Source organism: Phytophthora ramorum (assembly GCF_020800215.1).
Source record: "Phytophthora ramorum isolate Pr-102 chromosome Unknown Phyram_PR-102_s0005, whole genome shotgun sequence".
Classification (NCBI taxonomy): Eukaryota; Oomycota; class Peronosporomycetes; order Peronosporales; family Peronosporaceae; genus Phytophthora; species Phytophthora ramorum.
In genome coordinates, this window is record NW_027150651.1 from 3,455,845 (window position 1) to 3,473,420 (window position 17,576).

Here is a 17,576-nt window from a genome sequence, read left to right on the forward strand (position 1 = left end):
GTCATCACAGCCACCGCAGGCTTGTGAATCCGAACCGCTGGAACCTTCAACCGCCTCAAAGGCTCCAACAGGATAAAGTACTTGCGTAGGATACGAAAACACTACCGTGTTTCTCCCTGCTGTAGCACGTGCGCGCTTTGTTGCGGATGGTCGCAGGCGGAAGTAGCTCGCACCGTTTGTGTTTTAAACGAAGCCGCGAAATACGAATGTCCGGACATTCTGCAGTGTATTCGCAGGTTGAGTTTGCCACGTTGATTCTTCAGAGCTTTTTCCTTTGAGCCTCAGCATTTCCCAGCTATCTTTGGCCAGGCAAGAGTAAGAATGCCAAGCGACCAGATCACGTTGCTCAATAAGGGTCGCCACTTCATTTCACAATGAGTGTTGCATAATCGGGGTCGAGTTGGCGCCATTTTCTCACCATTCCGCTTTACGCGCGCCAAAGGGAAAGACAAGAGGAAGGATGGAGCAGCGTCGGCTTGCGGCGGCCGAGTCTCTACTCGCGCACAGTCTGTTCGGCTTCCAGGTGCACGACACCGCCGTGTCGGAGCGTCTGCGTGACCTGCGCGAGTTGTTGCTGGCCACGTGCGGCGAGCGAGACCAGATCGCGCTGCTGAGCGAGAGCATCCGCGAGATCGAGGAGCAGCTGCAGCGCCACTGCGAGCGCTACCTGCTGGAGCCACTGCGGCGGTTCGAGCAGGAGATGGAGCTGCTGCTGGATGTGGGGAGCGGCGACGAGGCCCCACAGGACGAGGAAGAGGACGACCAGCTTACCGACGAGGACCAGGAGTGCTGGTCACAAGAGGGTGGGAGTAGGATTACGCCATGTCCTTCACCCCAGGCTATTAGTAGCCCGAAGCAGGAGGAGGAGGTGCTCTGCGGTGTGTGCTGCGCGCCCGACTCGCTGGAGAACGACCCTATTGTGATCTGCGACGTGTGCGGCGTGGCGGTGCACCAGACGTGCTATAGGCTGGCGACAGTGCCGGACGGAGACTGGTACTGCCACCCGTGTAGACAGTACCTGGATGCGCAGGATATTGAGAAGAACCTGATCCCGACTCATGAACTCGAGTGCGAAGCGTGCTGTGCTAAGGCGGGGGCGATGTCGCCCACAGTCGATGGGAAATGGGTGCATGTGGCGTGCTCCATGTTCCTGCCGGAGCTGTACGTGCAGGATAAGCACGCGGGGAGGTTCCAGGGCCCGCTGGATGATGTACAGGTTGTGTGTGGCGTGGATAAACTGCGCCCAAGGCGGAAACTGCGGTGTTGTTTCTGCAAAAAGACAAAGTGCGTGGTGTGGTGTGCGGCTTATTATTGCGCTGAAGGGGTCAATGCTGACGAATCTTTATGCTGGTCTGGTGGTGCTGTGTGTAGTGAGAAAGGAGCATGCGCACAGTGTGCTGTGGGTAAATGTACGGTGGCGTATCATGCACTGTGCGCGCTGCGAAACGGGATTAAACTTCGGTACATGGAAGACAGGGTACTGTTTGAACCTAGCGTGGCTGTTTCGATCTTATCTCGTGGTCTAATGTATGTACAATGGTGATTTACTGCTCAGAGTCAATTTGGCAGTGGATGTCTGAAGCATCAAGCTAAAATTTTGACCATGGGAGGGGAAAGTGAGAGTGAGGTTGCTGTTCATGGATCGTCGAAATCTACAGCTGAAAATTTGACGACTAAGAGGTCACATAAAAAGAAGTCTTGGTCCGACGAAGATGACAGCGAGAGTGACGAAGCAAGCGAAGACGAGAACGAATTAGACAGTGACAGTGATCATGACGGTAGCGAAGACTCGGTTTCAGATGGCGACCAGCACCGAGTGAAGTCACAAGCTCAACCAACTCCTACGAAGCAGTCACCGCCTCGACTACTTGGGGGACCTCCAATGCGGAGGAACAGAACTGGGAAGAACAGAACTGGCCAGACCAACAAGCCGAGACGGAATCGTCAAATCGAACTGTCGTTTACGTCAGCTGACGATACCACAGTTAAAACTGATTCTCCCACGAAGTTGGCTCCTGGCACTGTTTCGATTAACCCCGTACAGGTTACTCCAAGTACTGCCCCACAGCAACTTGAAACCAGTAATTACAAGAACGACATCACGAACAGTCGCGTTATACTTCAGGCAAATACGTTTGCACCTGTTGTTTATCCTCCGATGTACAAGCCTGAAGAACCAGGCGAGCACGAGTTCGAGTACGTGATGGTTTTGATCACAAGTCGACCATTAGGTCTTGGGGTCACTTCATCCACGAATGGTCCAGGAATTTTTCTATTTGCCCGAAGCACTACCAATTCCGCTGTTGTCGAGGCTATTAATCGTGCTGTGATTCATAATGGTGACGAGATATTTGCGTTCAATGATCAGGTTTTACGAAACACCGATATCAAGAGTTTTAAGGAAAAAGTGGTTCCTGCACTCCAGCTACCTATCCGGTGTTGGTTCCGGACGAAGCGGAAGAGTACGGTTTTCACGGCCGACTTGAAAGAAGGTGTGCATATCCTGGCACAAAGTGCTACTGCAAAAGCAACAAACACTCCTGTGCCAGGAAAACAGCACACTATACCAGCTACTTCACCATCTGGGTCAGTCTCACTGGATGCCTACAATTCGTCTACTGCTCGATCAAGCCAAAACACATGTGAAGGTGATAGCGGAGTTGTGTCGTTGGGAATCGACTGGCCGTGGGTATTTCTTCGCTCCGACGGAAAGTTGGCGATGAATCTCTTTTGGAAGTCCCTCGACTCAGCATTTTTTATCCGGAAAATTAACAAGCGAACGTTTTCACTGTTGCAGTCGAAGGTAGAGGATATGTGCGGTGTGCGTTTAAGCAGCAATCACCCTGAATACGAGTTAGTCCGGGAACTGCTGGTGATGCCACGACGCGAGCGCATTCCGGTCTACCTAGTCGAATTTCGAAATTCGCGCAAGCAGAAGCATACGTTTCTGTCTTCAGATATTTTAATGGGTGTCTCAAGCGAATCAAAAGGGTCCGATGCTGAGGTTGAGGAGAAAATACCCCTTGATGTTGGAACAACAGTCACGGTGGCGAAGCGTACTTGGCCTGGGATGAACAAGCTAGGCGGCGTTGGTCGAATCAAGAAAGTGAACGAGAAAACGTTGCCGGACGGCGCGAAGCGGTTCACGTATAACGTTGTTTATGTGATGGGTGGCAAAGAAAATAACGTGGAACGAAAATGGATTAGCGTGGTAGATCTTGACACCGAAGAACCAGACAAAACCGGCGAACCAACAGGCAGAAGACAGAAGTCAGAACCAGAGCCTGATGTGAAGGAAGCCGCGGACGAAGGGGCCTTCAATATCCGACTTTCTTATGTAGTGCATCGTGGTACAGACGAGGAAAAGTTGGCTGCCCTCCCGGATGCTCAGATCTCGAGTCCACCCAAACGGAGAAAATTCCAGTTGCAGTTCTCCACCGCAAATGCCACCGTTTTCTGTGAACGAAAAGGCAACTCAGATGAGGCCGGGTATCACAATGACCCAAATGTTGCACCTGCAAAGGAGCTATTGTTGCATCGCCATTTCGATGTAAAGCTGCCAGAAATTGATGCCTTGACGAATGCTTGTTTTTCTTCCGAGTTGACAAGCCTTGAAGACCGTGTTGGGGATGAAGTCGACGAAGATGACACGGACAGTGAGGGCGAAGCGGATGAAATCAAGACAGAACTGGCAACATTGCAAAGCCAGTTCCGCACTGTGATGGAAGCGAACGAGCAGGCATTAACTTCTCTTACCAAGAAAGTGGAGGAGGAGTATGCTGGAAAGGGGTACCGCCAGCAAGAGCTTCAGGATATTCAGTGGCGTAACTACGAGCGCATGTATCAGGAGCTTCAGGCTGCGAAGCGGCAGTTTGACGACAGCGATGGCGAAAGCAATGAAGATGGGGATATACAAGTGACTCGATCAACGGCTGGGAAAAGAAAGAATGGAGACAGGGACGGCGAGGAAGATAGTGAAGACGAAGACATTTCCTTTGGGGGCATGTTCGTGAACAAGCTCAAGCAAGAGGGCAGTGAAGTGTGTGCTCTATGTGAGCTGAGTGGTGGCGATTTTACTGGAACAGACAACGGCACTGTCGTGCACCCTCAGTGCGCCATGTTCACGCCTGAAACATTCTTTAAAGACGGCGTTGTGCATGGTATCCAGTTGGTCGATCCAGAACGTCGGCAGTTGAAATGTTCCATTTGTGGTGGCCGTAAGGGGATGAGCAAGGTTCAATGTGCCAACAGAAAATGTGTGCAAGCTTTTCATGTTGCGTGTGCGTTTGTAAACGGGCTCCTTACGAAGGATCCGTATTACCAGGCGTGGTGCCCTCGCCACCTCAAAACTTCTGGTATGGGGCAGTTTGTGGAGCTTCCGGGTCACTTGCACAAACAAGATGATGTAGCGGCAAACGTGAGCGATACTCCAAGTGCAACTCCGGCGTCCTCACCGGCCCGGCGTAATCGAAAATCCAGTAAACAACGACGGTCACGCAAGAAAAATAGTCGTCGCCAGGAAACAACACCTGGCGAGGCTTCCACAGCACCTCGTGCTGCGATATCGTCGTCAAAGACAAACAAAAAACGCAGAAGGAAGGACAGCAACGCAGACGTTTCCACTATTGCCAGCAGTGCCAAAAGCGCTCGCGGAAACCGAGGTGGTAGCCCCCGCAGCGCAATTGTTATCGAAAATCTGGAGCCTCGATGTGTGAGACGTCTCGAGATCGACGAACTGAGTGGTGACAGCGATCACGAAGGCAAGGCGGTGGAAGCATGGCAGCAAGGCCGAGACACAAACCACGTTTTCCTCAAGAATGATGTGGTAGAAGTGTTAGGTCGTGAGTGGCGAGGTATCAACAAACCTGGTGGCGTTGCTCGCGTGCGTGGTGTGGAGATGGTGCCAAATCAAAACGGGGAGAAAGATGTGTTCTACGACGTGAACTACGTCCTGGGAACGTACAAAGAGAAACACGTGGCTGCCAGGTTCATTCGCAGCTACGACCAGTCCAGTGCCGAATAGAAAAGTAAAACGAAGTGGTATTAACCCGTTATTCCCCGAAGGGCGTCCTATAGGTATATAGGTACGTAGCCTACAGAGTCCGAAAGGGCTAATGCCTGAGCCGGCTATCACGATGCAGCCCTCCCCACGCACACGGCGGCACTAGGTAACTTCTCTGCTACGTCGTGTCTTGAACAAACTTGGACGGTGCTCAGTCTCGTCATGCAGATCATGCGACCGTGACATCCGCTGAGCAGCTCTCGAGTCGACGCAGCATTCTCTTCAAGCCTTACGTCCGCGCTGGGAGGTCCGCCAAGAATAGCATTTTTAGATGTGGCGGGTAGCTCCTCAGCAGCGAGCAACGGGCTGTTAGGACTCCTTTAGCGATCTTCTTCCACCTCCTCGACTCCGCGGAGGACGGCGCTTGCGCGCTGGAGCTTGGAGACTGGACGAGTGCGCTTGACGGAGCGAAATGAAAAGTGAGAGCTTGCTGGAGCAGTGAGGCGCTACCAGGGAAGCCTCGGGGCGTACCCAACAACAACACTTTCGAGAGCACCTTCGAATTGGCTGCGGATGCTAGAACAATGTTGAAGTGCGTACAGACTGCAAGACAATGCGTGCGGCCAGCAATGGTAGACAGCAATGGTTAGACTTGAGAGAGCTGCACGGACAGACCTTCCCATGTCTGGACTGGGCAGCAGGGCCAGCTCCCCTCGTTAGTGGTTTATACTTCCCTACACGCTGTGAAACAGACGAAAGTTCATCACATGAGCACAATACCCGACGTATCGGATTTCTGCCTTGTGACATCGGGTAGTAAAAGTAATAGAGATAGTTCAGTAGACATCGATTGAGCCAACTATTAGCGGTCTCCACGCAACCACGCTTTCAAGTCTGGCTCGCTCTGTTAGCTTCAACTCTGAACCATCGTCACTTCCAACGATTTCGGTCGAGACTTGGTGAACGTCTGAGCAAGTCGGAGATAACGCACACTTTCGTGAAGCCATTTAACTACCTCGAAGTGTCCATTAGCCGCTGCGTAATCTATGGCCACCAATATTCACGCTTTTCTCAACAAATAATGCTGGTCAATCCATTTGAGAGCAGCGACGCACCCTTGTAGTGAGCCGATCTTGCATTCCAGGCCACCACCACAGCTCCGCATCGAGTTTTTGTTTTCCCAGTCTCATGTTTAGCGACTTGAAATCCTTCAACAATTGAAGTGACTCGACGTTTCCATTCCGCGCTGCTTCTCTAACTACATGTGGATCAGCTGCCCACCGACACGAGAGGCGGCTGAGCAGCCATTTCGCTGAGATTAAGCACTTCTCATCAATCGCACATCTCACAGCAGATACACCTCAGTATTCCAACGTGATCTCGTTTCACAGCCACGACCAGTACGTCAAGTAGCGTACTAGTAACGTTTGGCTTGCGTTGAAGTATATCACACCCAATCGGGTGCTCGAGCAGCCATCGAGTCATCGGCAGATCACCGCGCTCACATCCAGTTTTCAAAGCCTCACACGAATATTCTGTCCAAAGCTCATCATCCTTCGAAAGAGGTGAATGCAGCAGCCAGACTTGTTGCATGGTCACTGAATGGTCCGTTTTCGATAAGTCTCGTACCGCCGATGTCGCAAAGTGTTTATCGAGATGGAAATACACCGAATCTAGCATCCAGTCGATCAATTCATAGCCCGGCATCAGCCGATCGTAATCCAGAGCGCGCGTGCTTCCGTCAGAAGACAGTCAGAAGATCGAGGTCAGCAACTCGCAGTGCATAGTCAATAATACGTACTCGTGTGGAGCTTACGACCAAGGAGCCATCGAAGAACGCCAATATGGCCAATCTCGGCTGCCTTGATGGTAGCTTCATAGTCCCAGTAGAATGTGTCGGCTTCGTCGGAGTTGTGCAGCAAACATCGAGTTAGTAGCTGAAAGCGCACAGTCCGGCCAGGCATTTTCTGATTTTATGTGAGTCTTGCCTCGTTGGAATTAAAAGTAAGAGAGACGGCAAAACACTCAGGTGACCGTTTTCCACTGCTGATCAAGTATATCCACTTCACAAGCGATAGATCACCTCTAGCTGCCTCTGCCTCCATTCATTTTGAAAGCTGCCAGCGATAGTAATGGGGGTCGGAACGGAGATGATTGCTGAGAGACCATGGCGTGGTCTCATCATGAGGAAGTGGGGGCTGCAAGCCTCCATCCAGTCCAGGAATGAAGTGGAGGCAATGTGCATGCGGGAGATTCGGCGGTAGTCCCATAAACTCGGAGATGTTCCACGCAATGGCTGGGGCGCCTGTGCACTGCCGTAAAATGATTTCCACCGCCGTGTACATCGTTTTATGAGTGTCGAGATCCCAAAGAAATTGAATGGGAGGAGAAGGGAACTTGATCAAGGACTGCCAATCTGCCAATTGACAGTGCACTATTGGGGTCATAGCATTGAAATACATCTAAGGAAAGGATGCATCGGTTACTACCGCGCGCTTTGCATGGACCGAGATAGCAAGTGGTGAAGAATGCCTGCTAGTCGAAGCGACAGCCCTGAGCGAGGCGAAGCCACGGCAGACGAGAGCGACCAAGATGCTCGCATTGTCAACAACCGGTCTCAATTCTCAGCGCCTTCGTCGTTCTTCATCATCCATGAATCCACCAGCAGTATCATCTTACCAAACGGAGGTACCAGAAGCCCCCCAAAGCTACGACGAAAGGGGGACGAAGGCGGAACCCCTTCAAATCGTGCTCGTCACGGAGGTTCATCATCTTCCAGCTCAAGGAAAAAGAAATCGAGCTCAAAGACTCCATCTAGCGCTACCCTGAGGAAGTCACCATCTCCTATTGTGGACGAGGAAGACGAGGATTTAGTACGGCCGCAGAGCGATGCAGAGACACTTAATGCTCAGGCTACAGCCAAGAAGGAGCGCGCGATGGAACTGTCAATACTAAATCGCTGCGGTTCCGCTCCGGATCTGCCAATGTACAGTCCTCTGAGTGCAAGCGTGTACAGCTCCTCCAAGAAGCGAACCTTTCAGAGCACCAGTGGCGCCAGTCCTCACCTTGCAACGCTGCAGCGCAGTCGACTAACACCTTTGCCGGTCAAAACTCGCTCGGACGTTGCAATGCCAGACCCCTTGTTAGAAAACATTGACACGCTTGAAGCGAGTGGGGAACTGGGAACACTGTCTCTGAGCTCGAAGGACCCTCTGCTGCAGGAGAAAATGCGTTATGACGCACAGACGATTGCGTCCTTGAAGCAGCGACTTGTCTTGTTGGAGCGAGAAATCTCGTCCAGCACCAAGTATCGACACGCGACCGAGAAGCAGATCGCACAGCTCAGTCGCGAGAACCAACGCCTTCAAGCTGAAAAGACGCAGCAACAAGCTCGTACTGACGAGCTAGACAAAACCGTGCTTCGACAGCGGCATGAATACGACAAGCTTGCTGCCCGCTATGCTTCTGTGTACGCCAATCTCCAGAAGTTGATCGATCAGCCGAACGCATCGGATAACTCAGCTCAGCAGAGTGCTCTACAGGCGCTTGCTCGAGAGAACCAAGACTTCCTGCGCAAACTTCGGGTACGTTGTAGCCTTTCAGCTCGTATTCTTGCAGGTTCGTGATTTGGGATAGTTGGGTTCTGCAGGTTCTGGAAGCGCGTCATGCCGAGGACAAGACGCTTACGTCGAACCAGGACAAGAAGATCAAGCGTCTGAAAGCCGAGATCGAGGCATTACAGCACATGCGCGACGCTAAAAACCGAGAAGATGAACTCGATGACTCTGCCAGCGACATTGACCAAATTTCTCGGTTGGGAAAGCAAAAGAAACGGCCCGACAGCGACAGCAACTACGGCGGGCGCCCAAACAGTGCTTCGTCAACTGTGTCTATCACATCGTCCACACCAAGGAGGGTCGGGTCGTCAGCAAGGGTACAAACTGTGCAAACTTCTGCCCTGGGAAGTTCCAGCCATCTCGTGACAGCCGAAGCGTACCAATACATCGACCCAAACATCCTCAAAGTCCTCGAAAAGGTGGACTCGCAGTTCAGCATCACCAACGCCATCAATCTGTCCGTGGTGCTGAAAAAATGGCTTAACAGTTGTGTCCACATTGTCTGCTCCACCCACCTCCCGACCGTGTTGCAGACGTAGGTCTCGTAACAGACTTTCGCGACCCTCGTGTCTCCACTAACCAGAGATGTACCTTTGACCTTTGGCTATGCAGGTTACTGAAGCGCACGTGTGAGTTGTTGCATTGCGAGCATGCAGCACTCTTCACTGTAGACCATGCTACCCGAAAATTGGTCGCCCTGTGCTCGGAGCGTGGCATGGAGCGCTGGGAATTGCCGCTCGACAAGGGAATCGCGGGGTACGCCGCAAGACACAACACGCTGTGCAACGTCCATTGCGCCAACGACGATCCGCGCTTCTACAGCTCTACCGATTCCGTCACGGGTACGATTTCGCGAGAAGTTTTAGCTCTTCCAATCGTGCACGAGCTGCAACTTTATCTCGAAGCGCACTTGGTCAATGGTGCAGGCAGCAATCACACGAAAACAAACAGCCTTGGGGTCTTTGCGGTACTTCGTGCTTGGAATACTACCCACCAGAAGCCGTTCTCTGCCAACGACCAGGTTCTAGGCAGCCTTCTTGCCATTCAAGCAGGCATCATAGTTCGGCAGTCAGCCGTGACCAAGACGCTACAAAAAGTCAACCACAAGACGCATCAGATTCTGCAAATGCCAGACGAAATTGTTGCCAAAGCGTCGACTGCATCGCATTTGCACACCCCGGGCTCAGAGATAATGCAATCGGAGTTCCCAGGAGCATCGCGCATCCCGTCGGTGGTGCAGCTAGTAGCCGCCGCGCAGAAGGAGCTAGGCGAGTGCTTAGACATCAAGCAGATCCGCATCTTCGTGTTGGATGCTGCTGTGCAGAAGCTGTGGCACGTGGGTGAGCAAATGTCGACTGATGGCACCACTTCGAGTGCTGTACGTCGTTACGTTAGCGCCCAGGCTTCTCTGTGTGCACTGCTTTTGCGTAGTGACGCAACGCCAATGGTACTCACGGAGCCCTCTTCGGATGCGTCCTTCAATGATACGGTGGACATTGCTGGTGGTGCTCGTGGATTGTACCTCGTTCCGATTCTCTCTCCATGGGGGAACGAGGCGCTCCCATTCGGTGTGCTGCAGGTTGCGCGAGTGGCCAAGGCTCGGTTATCGGCTTCACCCTTTGCACTCACAGCGTCGGAAGGGACTGGAAACGGGTCCGCCGCTGATATCGCAGTCACGAGCGAGCGAGAGGCCGCACAGCAAACGGAAGATCGCCTGATGCTGGAGTTGCTTGGACTTTTTAGCCGTGTCTTTGCGGGATTGTTGCACCACGTTGCTGGTCAACAGCTTTACGATACGTGCCCGCCGGAGATTTTGCAGACCCAACTTGCGACTCTGAGCGACCACCTGGATAGCCTCGCGGCGAGACGAAAGCTGGAAGATGAAAACGAGGATGTCGACGACATGCTTAGCTCAAGCTCAAACAGCCTACCCCCCGAAGTCGCATCGTTGCAGCAGCTTGAACACCTCACAAAGTCGCGTCACTCAAGCAGACACGCATCCGTTGCGACAGTTCATGCCACCACGCCATCTTCCCACAATGCTCGACGAGTGGCTTCTGCAGATCCGAAAAACAGAGCAACACCAGACTCGCGCAGGACACCAACAAAGAATTCGTACTTATCCACAACCAGCATTGATGGCGATGATGCTGATCTTCAAACTGCGCCAGACGAGCTGCAGAATGAGGCAACCAGCGATGAAAGTCTTCTTCACTCTCAACCTAAAGTTAACGCTGATCACGAAACACCGTTAGCAAGACCCGAACTCTCAGACGATGTTAGTGGATCTATGGCTATGAACACAGCCGACGAGCGAGCCGGCGTCAACACGATACTGGAACCAGGGCCCGAGGAATACGAACAACTCGCAACGGAGCAGGGGCAGCAGGTGGAAGTGGACACGACACAAGCATTGTGGACTTTGCCTGATGACACGATGACAGCTCACACAAATGTAGACGCCCCTCCGTTACCTGGTGACTGGTCCAGCGCATATGATGTCAACGCCTACGCTACAGCTCTGGATGGGGAGCAGTTTGTAGACGAAGGCAGCGTAGCATACAATGGGGAAGAGGGTGACCAATACGACCCAATGATATGGTCTGCTGAAGGGGAGCCCGGCGCATACGAGGCGGGCGCGTTGTGGGAGTACATGTACAGCACCGTGGAAGACGCAGCATTGGCAGATGAAGACGAAGACGGCACCAGCAAAAACAGAGAAGCCAGCCACTTATCCACCAACTCCGCTTACGCCATTGATCTGCAGTTGTCTTCAAGAAACACGCCCAGCGCTGAATCTGACGAGCCAAGCGGCGCGCTCTAACAACACTAGGACTGGGATGACAGCAGGAAGGTTGATTATAGCCTGTTCTTGAATGAAAAAGATCATCAATACTCACAAGATGTGCATAGGGATCGCCGCCTACAAAACCACTACTACCTTTCATGCCCCATAAGTACCCACCTGGCCCGGGGAGTGGACGAGGGTTACTCAGCATCGTAGATCCTTGGGTTGCGTGTCGACTCACGTGTGTTTCTTGTTGCAATTGCCGTGGGCATTGCATCCTTCCATCATTTCTACTGGCGCTCGCAATCCTTAAGGGATGTGTTGCGAGAGGCGCAAAGCTTACCAAAATGACGTACGGTACGGCGGAATGCACGCTCATTGACAGCGCTGAACAGCTCACTCTGGAACTCCTGGGCCTCGCCTGGAGTAAGGAAATTGACAGGTGCCGTTGCAAATGTTCCCGCTGTGGCCTGCTCGAACCATTCAGCAATCCACTGTTGAAGCTGCGAGCCATTTACCTTGACCAGCTGAACGAGTACCCCTGCCGCTGATCCGTAGTCCGCGTCCACGCGTGATGGTGACATTGCACCAAGAACGACACCCCGTAGCAGATAACTTACCAACATTTTGTTGCTCTCCTCGTGCGTAGCGTTGTTGGATGCACACAGCGATACAAGTTTAACGTGCGAACCCTCCGTCAAGGATTGCACGTACACTTGCTCCATAAAGCACAACACAGCTTTATTGGCATCATTGTGTGACATCGCCAGAGCTGACACTGCGCACGAGAAAACACTCGTCATAAGCGGCCGAGCTTGCCCTGGTGCTACAGGAGCGGCAAGTACTTGCGGCACACACCGCACGGCGCGTTCCATGAGAAAAAAGAACTCCTCCACCACATCAGGACGGGTCTGCATGTCGTCGACACTCGCGAAGATAGGAATTGTCGTCTCCACCAGCGTGAAAAGCAAACGAGCGAACAAGGGGTCCAGCTCCGCCGACTTGCTCTGGTCATGAGCAAAGAACTTAAGCACCATGCTGGCGGTATAGAGATACGACGACTTGGGCTCCGCTTGATAGAACGCCAGCAAGTTGTCTACAAGCTGCGGTAACAGAGGAACAATCTCTGCACCACACGTGCGAAGAATGCGCTTATAGCAACGACACACACGTTCCACGAGCTCATCGTGACCGCGATACAACGCTAGCATCTGGTTAAACAGCGGCCACAATTGCTCCGTGAGCATTACAAGCGGGTGCTTCTCTCCTTGCAGCTTCTTGATGTCCAAGTACTCATAAATGCACATGAGTCGCAGAAGCTCGTTGAGCGCAACCTGCACATGGCTTTTAGCGGCAGCCAAAGTGAACAGCGCAGTCAGTCGCTGACCAATGCCCTTCATAACCTGATCCAGCACGGCCAAAATGCGAGGCATGTCGCCTGATTTGGCCACGCCAGCGCAGATGCCTTCAAGAATCAGCACTTGGTCATCAACTACCATGAGCTCACGCTCCTCGATGTGTAAGTAAAAGGCAACAATATCCCCTCCGAGCATCGACCAGCAGTCCATAGCCAGTGCCCGAATCGCTGCAGCAGCGGCTCGCGCCACTTCCCACTCTTTGTATCTTGCGTCCCCCGCACTAGTTGTCACGCAGGTGTTCAGAAATCCCACCTGGGCTTGAAGCGATGTGGGATGCGCGCGTAACCATTCAGCGTAGCGCGACACAATGAGGCACGATGTGTAGCAGATTGCAGGGTGGTCAGCGAACCGCGGAAGGTGTTGAAAGATAAGCGAAATTGGTGCATCCAGAGCCTCCATATTGGCTGTCGATTTTTCAACTTCCCGCGCAATGGACCGGAAGCAATACAAATGGGCCTCCACGGCCTCCCAACTTCGTGACTCCGTTGGTGCTTGGAAAATCTGGTTCAAGCCATTCACACAGTGCTGCAAAACAGCCTCAACACCCAGCAGCTGGCAGCAGTCACGAAGGATATCGCCAAGCTCGCTGCGGAACCCCTTAAAGTCTTGCTGCTTGTCTGCAGGCAGACTCGGAAAATCCTCTCGGAACTGCAGCTTCTGCATACACAACCCTGCCAGTCGCTCGAGTCGCGGCTTATACTGCGCCAACAACGCCGGTGTCACCCGTCGCTGCAACTCCTTCAGCAATTGGAACCAGAATGGGATCGTCACATCTGCCACTTCCGCGTCCGGGTAGCTCATGCAGTCCAGCAGCAAGTCCACCAACGCCGCATGGTCGTTCCCTGCTCCATGCTGCTGCATCAACAACTCCAGATACGCCTCCCCCATCTCTGTAAAAACCCGACAAAGTCCCAAACACGCGTCCACGTCTTCTGCTTCCGCCGCAGAAGCAAACGCTCCTCTGAGCGACAGTAACCTCGGGGCGAGCCACTGCACTACCAAGTGATTATGCGCGTATGACCTCACAAGCTCCACAGCCAAGTCCACCGAGGCGTCAAACAGCTCGTCACGAGCCAGAAAGCCCAGCAACGAGTGCAGCAGCGGGCTCCTCACCACCACCTCTGCATCCACTCGGACGTAGCTCAACCAGCTCGTGAGAGCGCGTAGCACCGTCTCCTGCGTCTCCACTGCATCAGCGTCAGCTGCTCCAGTGCTGGCCTCGTGCATCAGCTGAGGCAGCAATTTGTCCAGCACCGCGGGCGCCCAGGCATCCACCTCGTCCTGCATTCTCTGTCTCGCACTTTTGTCTGTCAAAGTGTCCACTTCCTCGACCAGTAGCAGCAGTAACTCGGCCAGTACCCTCGAGGGTACCCCTTTCTGAGCCAATTGCAGCAGAGCGTAGCCCACGACGCTCTGGCCGTTGCACTGGGTGTAACTCTCCCGGACCAGCGCGTACACTTGGCTGCCACTTGCAACTGCGTCATGAGTCTCTTGAACCTTGAGATCCTGCGCCTGGAGACGCGGCAACGCTGATACAAGCGCCAACAGTAACTGGGTCACCACTATTTTCGGTACTCTAACGCCGCAGGATAACCAGGTTACGAGTCGCTGCGTCCAGATCCCGGCGTCCGAAGTTGAAGCGGACGGCTGCCGCCGCAGCTTATTGGCCAGCGTCTGTGCCGAAAAGAACACAGCTGGGACGCGGTCCGAATTTAGCGATACGGAATTCTGTCGCGCGCCACGAGTCGCTAGCGATTGGTCCAGCAGCGCCGCGCACACGTCGAAGGCCGCGGGCGTGAGCTGAAAGCCTCGCAGGTAGGCGTCGGCCACGCGCGTCTGTTCCGGGTCCGCCACATGCGGCTGGTAGAGCGAGCACAGCGCCGCCAGCACCGTCGCCTGCAGCTGCGCACCGTCCGAGGCCATACCGTAGGTGATCCTGTGGCTGCGGATACAAAGTGACTAGGTATTTGTATGGAGTAATGGCGTATGTAGACCACATTGAGTGAAACCTTCTGAGGGGAAACATTCGAGCAACATTAGAATGCGCGACAATCATTTCAAAACGTTAATAAAGCAGTTTTGTTTTATTGAGCTTGTTACGATTTTCGACTTTCTTTTGATGGAGTGTGTGCTGCGCGGCGAAGATTAATAAAGTCCCAGATTCGTCAGGTATGCTTGGTACTGGGTACCATGCTCCATCGCCTTTGTTTTGGAAAAGCCCTCCTTTCTCATCGCACGGTAAACGTCAAGAGGTTGCAATTCGGCACGGTTGTAGTCCGCGAATGCCGGGGCTAGTTTTGCCGTTATACTTTTCTCCTTCTTGGCGTCTGCCGCCTTCTTGGCCGCTGTTCCCGGAAAGTGTTTAGCTACAGAGGTCCAGTTAATCCTTTCTTCTTCGTTGTCGTCGTCTGCGTTTTCATCGGCACTTTCGACAACCCGCAGGGACCTCTTGGAGTTATCTCTGTAATGCTGCACAGCCTTGATCGTATCGGGCGACGCCATTTCCGAAACCTTGCTGTAGTCGGCCGGAGAGAGCGCATTCCCGCTGGCAACAAGACCAGCTACAGCGGCAGCCACGATTACGAAGTTGGAGAGACGCATCTTGCTTGATTGACGTGAGCAGTGAGCCCCGCGAGGGAAATCGGATAATGACAGTTTTCACGTCTTGGCATCGAATCCACTTGCTTGTGCACGATTTGAGGAACGTGCGCAAGATTATACATGTATTTCGAATACGTCGAAGTACAGTAGTCATACAGTCTCAGGCGAGGTTCCCATACAAACGCCTAATATGATTACATCGTAAAACCAAGCACATCCGAAGATACACTTCGCTGTGTTCTGCAAACGCATCCGCAACGCCCCGACGAGAAAAACGTTAGTAAACTGAAGGCGAGGCCCTGCTCGACTTACTGGAAAAATCGCGCTTGGCTCGCCTCCGTAAATACCGCGCGGGTATGTTGCGGCTAACCGCTCTTCACACACAGCGTATCCACTTCCGAGCACTGTACTCAGTACAGTACAATGGTGGCCACGTGGTGGCCCTAGGCGATGGGCCCCACCGTCCGCTTACGGCACTCAGGAATCAACGTAATCTGGGACAGTGACTCCCACGAACCGACGAGCGTGGTCGCACGTTATGAGTTTCTTGGGGCAATAAAGCATGTGTGCTTGTGTAATACTAGTATACAGTAAGCCTCTTCATTTGTGGCGGCTGCCGATCCCTGTACGTGAAGATTTGACGCGATGTGCTCGGACCGTATAACAGCACGCTTTCGTTAACGCCATACATTTACTGTTTGAAGGGAGACAGAACCGTACAAACACCCAATAAAATGGTCTGGCACTGTTATCACATAAACCCTGCAATGCACACACTAATACTAATATGGGTTTAGCCACACCAAATTAATCTGTGGCACACCTCGTTACGTAAGAATACACCAAATACGGGTGAATGCACACTCGTCAATTCCAGCGAATCGTATCCGAAAATGAAGCGTAATTTTAACCAATTAACCAATTAACAGAGAGAATGCCATCTAAACTCACATCACTTCTCAATCTACGCGAAGACCCCCCCTCATCGCTTTCTTGCCTCCCCTCTCCCTACCTCGACTCAAGATGTCCCCAACGTATAACTGGACAACTATCTGCAACGACATGCCTCGCGCCGATTCCCAGCTGTTAATGGAGGACATGAAGATCTTCCATATCGTGAAAAGCCATCTGGTGCCCTGGTGTGCGCGATGGCAAGACGGCATTAGATGCGTTGCCAGTTGCTGAAGTGCCCCTCTCCGACGTGCACGGCTGCTTCCCTGTATGACGCGTGTCAGTGGCTGGAGGAAGTGCTGACATGCCAAGAGCTTAATCGTGTTACGACCATGGAGGCTGGCGTTCATGACACGCTCGTGAAAGACCCACGCAAGCCCAAACTCACTCCAAGACTGAAGGATTACGGTCGGGAGATGGCAACACAAGGTTTAAAGCCGGCTCGCATTCGAATGGGGATGTCCAGGCATTTCGGGCTGTCAGATTCCAAATTGCCAAGTTTGCGGCAAGTACAATGGTTCTCGAATGCCTTCACCAAGAAAACGCTGCATCGAAACGATGACTTTGACGACATCGTGGACCAGGTGCATGAGCTAGCGTAAGGTCATTCCATTGCTGACACGCAGCCGTTTTCGTTCGGATTCCAATTAAACGTTCACGGAAACCCGATCTCGGAAATGGTTTTGACGAACATCCGCTTTTGGTGGGACTGACGACCAAACGGCTGCTTCAGAATGCAGCGCGGGATTCGGCATCGTTCGTGCTTCACATGGACGCCACCTTCAAGCTGAACCAAGTAGCGTATCCAGTCATCGTATGTACAAGGGCCGCTCATTCCACCTGGTTGCGCTGTTCATCACTTTGCAGATAATGAAAGTATGGTACGTGAAAGCGCTAGCTGCTCTCCGCACGGTTTTCACTGCAGTTACGGGTCAGCAAATGTTGCTCAAGTACGTCATGGCGGACGCAGAAGCAGCTCAGCAAATGCTGTCGATCAGGTCTTTGGTGTGGATTCGGAATTTGCGTACCTCATGTGCTTCTATCATGTCATGGTTAAAGTGCACGAAAGGCTCAAGGGCGTCCCACAGAGGTTGTGCGAAATGGTGATCGCTGATATTAACGACCTTCATTTCGCACGAAGCAAAGCCATTTATGACGAACAAATGGCAATTGTTTTGGCCGAGTGGGGAAGTGACGAA

At 52.8% G+C, this 17,576-nt stretch overlaps 4 protein-coding genes across 4 annotated transcripts; 2 read left to right on the top strand and 2 right to left on the bottom strand.

Moving 5' to 3' along the window:
- Positions 1-460: 460 nt before the first annotated feature.
- KRP23_6819 (Protein Jade-1) lies at positions 461-5,023 on the top strand (the record flags this gene model as incomplete). The annotated part of the gene is made up of 4 exons (XM_067892057.1): positions 461-1,284; positions 1,372-1,477; positions 1,556-1,816; positions 2,798-5,023. 4 exons carry the CDS (start codon positions 461-463, stop codon positions 5,021-5,023), a joined length of 3,417 nt encoding a protein of 1,138 aa, XP_067746355.1.
- A 2,507-nt stretch (positions 5,024-7,530) lies between these two features.
- Positions 7,531-11,443, top strand: KRP23_6820 (cAMP and cAMP-inhibited cGMP 3',5'-cyclic phosphodiesterase 10A; the record flags this gene model as incomplete). Its single annotated transcript, XM_067892058.1, has 3 exons — positions 7,531-8,586; positions 8,652-9,154; positions 9,232-11,443. The coding sequence occupies 3 exons, from the start codon at positions 7,531-7,533 to the stop codon at positions 11,441-11,443; spliced, it is 3,771 nt and encodes a 1,256-aa protein (XP_067746356.1).
- A 254-nt stretch (positions 11,444-11,697) lies between these two features.
- Positions 11,698-14,748, bottom strand: KRP23_6821 (Transportin-3; the record flags this gene model as incomplete). Its single annotated transcript, XM_067892059.1, has 1 exon — positions 11,698-14,748. The coding sequence occupies one exon, from the start codon at positions 14,746-14,748 to the stop codon at positions 11,698-11,700; it is 3,051 nt and encodes a 1,016-aa protein (XP_067746357.1).
- A 222-nt stretch (positions 14,749-14,970) lies between these two features.
- On the bottom strand, positions 14,971-15,426 carry KRP23_6822 (uncharacterized protein; the record flags this gene model as incomplete). The annotated part of the gene is made up of 1 exon (XM_067892060.1): positions 14,971-15,426. One exon carries the CDS (start codon positions 15,424-15,426, stop codon positions 14,971-14,973), a length of 456 nt encoding a protein of 151 aa, XP_067746358.1.
- Positions 15,427-17,576: the final 2,150 nt, after the last annotated feature.